The 5,127-nt window shown below is 37.5% G+C and overlaps 1 protein-coding gene across 1 annotated transcript in view; it reads left to right on the top strand.

Moving 5' to 3' along the window:
• The window catches only part of crlf1 (cytokine receptor like factor 1), a 37,596-nt gene extending 32,751 nt beyond the window's left edge, over nucleotides 1-4,845 (top strand). The window contains exons 7-8 of the mRNA XM_062959003.1: nucleotides 2,083-2,258; nucleotides 4,676-4,845. Of these exons, the coding sequence (XP_062815073.1) occupies nucleotides 2,083-2,258; nucleotides 4,676-4,699 (200 nt within the window). The 3' untranslated portion in view covers nucleotides 4,700-4,845. The remainder of the gene's footprint in view (nucleotides 1-2,082; nucleotides 2,259-4,675) is intronic.
• Nucleotides 4,846-5,127: the final 282 nt, after the last annotated feature.

Genomic DNA, 5,127 nt, shown 5'->3' with positions numbered 1-5,127 from the left:
ATTTGTCCCACTTCCCGCATCCGTTTGGCTCACTTCCCAAGTCTGTTCGAGCCACTTCCTGTCTTTGTTCAAGCTACTTTCCATGTCCATTCAGGCCACTTCCTGCATTGGTTCAAGCCACTTCCCACTTCTTTTCAAGCCACTTCCTGCATTTGTTTGAGCCACTTCCCACGTCAGTTCATCCCACTTCCCGCGGTTGTTCAAGTTACTGTCCACATCTGTTCCACTCACTTCCCATGTCCATTCGATCCACTTCCCGCGTCTGTTCAATCCATTTCCCGCATCCGTTCGAGCCACTTCCTGCGTCCATTTGAGCCACTTTCCGTATCTGTTCGAGCCACTTCCTAGGTCTGTTCGATCCACTTCCTGCATGTTTGAGCCACTTCCCACATTTGTTCGAGCCACTTCCTGTGTCCTTTCAAGCCACTTCCCACATTTGTTTGAGCCACTTCCCACATCCTTTCAAGCTACTTCCTGCATCTGTTCAAGCCACTTCCCACATTTGTTTGAGCCACTTCCCACATCCTTTCAAGCTACTTCCTGCATCTGTTCAAGCCACTTCCCACATTTGTTTGAGCCACTTCCCACATCCTTTCAAGCTACTTCCTGCATCTGTTCAAGCCACTTCCCACATTTGTTTGAGCCACTTCCCACATCCTTTCAAGCTACTTCCTGCATCTGTTCAAGCCACTTCCCACATTTGTTTGAGCCACTTCCCACATCCTTTCAAGCTACTTCCTGCATCTGTTCAAGCCACTTCCCACATTCGTTTGAGCCACTTCCCACATCCTTTCAAGCTACTTCCTGCATCTGTTCAAGCCACTTCCCACATTTGTTTGAGCCACTTCCCACATCCTTTCAAGCTACTTCCTGCATCTGTTCAAGCCACTTCCCACATTTGTTTGAGCCACTTCCCACATCCTTTCAAGCTACTTCCTGCATCTGTTCAAGCCACTTCCCACATTTGTTTGAGCCACTTCCCACATCCTTTCAAGCTACTTCCTGCATCTGTTCAAGCCACTTCCCACATTCGTTTGAGCCACTTCCCACATCCTTTCAAGCTACTTCCTGCATCTGTTCAAGCCACTTCCCACATTTGTTTGAGCCACTTCCCACATCCTTTCAAGCTACTTCCTGCATCTGTTCAAGCCACTTCCCACATTTGTTTGAGCCACTTCCCACATCCTTTCAAGCTACTTCCTGCATCTGTTCAAGCCACTTCCCACATTTGTTTGAGCCACTTCCCACATCCTTTCAAGCTACTTCCTGCATCTGTTCAAGCCACTTCCCACATTCGTTTGAGCCACTTCCCACATCCTTTCAAGCTACTTCCTGCATCTGTTCAAGCCACTTCCCACATTTGTTTGAGCCACTTCCCACATCCTTTCAAGCTACTTCCTGCATCTGTTCAAGCCACTTCCCACATTTGTTTGAGCCACTTCCCACATCCTTTCAAGCTACTTCCTGCATCTGTTCAAGCCACTTCCCACATTTGTTTGAGCCACTTCCCACATCCTTTCAAGCTACTTCCTGCATCTGTTCAAGCCACTTCCCACATTCGTTTGAGCCACTTCCCACATCCTTTCAAGCTACTTCCTGCATCTGTTCAAGCCACTTCCCACATTTGTTTGAGCCACTTCCCACATCCTTTCAAGCTACTTCCTGCATCTGTTCAAGCCACTTCCCACATTTGTTTGAGCCACTTCCCACATCCTTTCAAGCTACTTCCTGCATCTGTTCAAGCCACTTCCCACATTTGTTTGAGCCACTTCCCACATCCTTTCAAGCTACTTCCTGCATCTGTTCAAGCCACTTCCCACATTCGTTTGAGCCACTTCCCACATCCTTTCAAGCTACTTCCTGCATCTGTTCAAGCCACTTCCCACATTTGTTTGAGCCACTTCCCACATCCTTTCAAGCTACTTCCTGCATCTGTTCAAGCCACTTCCCACATTCGTTTGAGCCACTTCCCACATCCATTCGACCAACTTCCCGCAACCGTTCCACCTACTTCCCGTATCTGTTTGAGCCACTTCCGGTGCCGCTTCCACCCACTTCCCGTGTGTTTCCTGCCTGCTGCAGGGCGTGTTCCGGGCGTGTGTGAGCCCAAGAGCGGGGAGCACAACAACACGCTGCGCCGGGAGCTCAAGCAGTTCTTTGGCTGGATGCGCAAGCACGGCACCTGCAACAACCTCAGCATCAAGATGTACGACCAGTGGCGCGTCTCCCTCCAGAAGTCACACAAGACACGCAACCAGGTAGGCACAGATAGGGCAACAAGCAGGTATCAAAACCACCTTTCATCACGGAAAAGTCGCAAAATTGTTGTCAAAAAAAATATAATTTTTTTGTTTTTCCTCACATAATAGTCGCACATGACAACAAACATAATCACCTTTCATCGAGGAGAGTCGCAAAATTGTCACAAAAAAATATTATTTGTTTTTCCTCACATAATAGTCGCACATAAAAGATAGTCTTATGCTTTATAATACTATATAGTATTATATTATATTATTTTACGTGAGGAAATATCGCTGCTACCTAATGCGTAATACGATAATATTCGTATTTTTTCTATTCCTCACATAATAGTCGCAGAGCAAAACTACAGTACGATAGATACTATTATACTTTATAATATTATATAGTATTATATTATAGTTTACATGAGCAAATATTGCTGCTACTTAATGCATAATACGATATTACTATTTTTCTATTCCTCACATAATAGTCGCAGAGCAAAACTACAATATGATAGATAGTATTATACTTTAGAATACTATATAGTATTATATTAGTTTACATGAGCAAATATTGCTGCTACATAATGCATAATATAATAGTATTTTTTCTATTCCTCACATAATAGTCGCAGAGCAAAACTACAATATGATAGATAGTATTATACTTTAGAATACTATATAGTATTATATTAGTTTACATGAGCAAATATTGCTGCTACATAATGCATAATATGATAATATTAGTATTTTTTCTATTCCTCACATAATAGTCGCAGAGAAAAACTACAATATGATAGATAGTATTATACTTTAGAATACTATATAGTATTATATTAGTTTTCTGAGCAAATATCGCTGCTACCTTATGCATAATGCTATGATAATATCAGTATTTTTTCTATTCCTCACATAATAGTCGCAGAGCAAAACTACAATATGCTAGAACTATTATACTTTATAATATTATATAGTATTATATTATACAGTTTATGTGAGCAAATATTGCTGCTACCTAATGCATAATACTACGATAATATTAGTATTTTTCTATTCCTCATATAATAGTCGCAGAGCAAAACTACAGTATGCTAGAACTATATAATTTTATATAGTATTAGTTTACGTGAGCAAATATTGCTGCTACCTAATGCATAATACAATAATATTATTTTTTCTATTCCTCACATAATAGTCACAGAGCAAAACTACAATATGCTAGAACTATATAATTTTATATAGTATTATATTATATAGTTTATATGAGCAAATATTGCTGCTACCTAATGCATAATACAATAATATTATTTTTTCTATTCCTCACATAATAGTCACAGAGCAAAACTACAATATGCTAGAACTATATAATTTTATATAGTATTATATTATATAGTTTATATGAGCAAATATTGCTGCTACCTAATGCATAATACAATAATATTATTTTTCTATTCCTCACATAATAGTCACAGAGCAAAACTACAATATGCTAGAACTATATAATTTTATATAGTATTATATTATATAGTTTATATGAGCAAATATTGCTGCTATCTAATGCATAATACAACGATAATATTAGTATTTTTCCTATTCCTCACATAATAGTCACAGAGCAAAACTACAATATGCTAGATACTATTATATTTTAGAATACTATATAGTATTATATTAGTTTTCTGAGCAAATATTGCTGCTACCTTATGCATAATGCTATGATAATATCAGTATTTTTTCTATTCCTCACATAATAGTCGCAGAGCAAAACTACAATATGCTAGAACTATTATACTTTATAATATTATATAGTATTATATTATACAGTTTATGTGAGCAAATATTGCTGCTACCTAATGCATAATACTACGATAATATTAGTATTTTTCTATTCCTCACATAATAGTCGCAGAGAAAAACTACAATATGATAGATAGTATTATACTTTAGAATACTCTATAGCATTATTATATAAGTTTACATGAGTACAGTACTATATTAGTTTACGTGAGCAAATATTGCTGCTACATAATGCAGAATACAATATTATTTTTTCTATTCCTCACATAATAGTCGCAGAGAAAAACTACAATATGATAGATAGTATTATACTTTAGAATACTCTATAGTATTATTATATAAGTTTACATGAGTACAGTACTATATTAGTTTACGTGAGCAAATATTGCTGCTACATAATGCAGAATACAATAATATTATTTTTTCTATTCCTCACATAATAGTCGCCGAGAAAAACTACAATATGCTAGATAGTATTATACTTTAGTATATAGTATTATATTAATTTATGTGAGTAAATATTGCTGCTACCTAATGCATAATACGCAGGTCACAAAATTGGTATTTTTTTGTATTCCTCACATAATAGTCGCACATAATAAAATAGTATTAATTCCAAACTCTCTTCCCAGGTCCTATCCGGCGATAAATCCTAGTCGAATTTGAAGACTTTTCCCAAGCCATCGCATCTTCCTGCCCGTTCGAACCCATATATGTAAAAATATTTATATACGGACTTATCGGTTGTGTTTCGGGACTTTCTTGTATGTGTTAACAATAAAGCGGTGTCTATTTCTCCATATATCTACGAGTTTATGTCTACAAAAGCTGGATGGCCATCTGTCGGGAGGGATCGGGTTGTGTCTTGCTTTGGGACTGGTCATTTGAGTCTCCTTATGGAGAGAGAACACGGGACTTAACATACACATAATAATAATAATAATAATAATAATAATAATAATAATAATAATAATAATAATAAAAATATCCTATTTCTCCATGAACCAGCTAATGTTTATATGAGGCTGGATGTCCATCTGTCGGGAAGGATCGAATTGTGTCTTCCTATGGGACTGGTCATTAT

The sequence above is a fragment of the Anolis carolinensis genome, unplaced genomic scaffold, assembly GCF_035594765.1.
Source record: "Anolis carolinensis isolate JA03-04 unplaced genomic scaffold, rAnoCar3.1.pri scaffold_7, whole genome shotgun sequence".
Lineage (NCBI taxonomy): Eukaryota > Metazoa > Chordata > Lepidosauria > Squamata > Dactyloidae > Anolis > Anolis carolinensis.
Note: the sequence above shows the minus strand (reverse complement) of the source record. Positions and strands in the feature narration are given on the sequence as shown.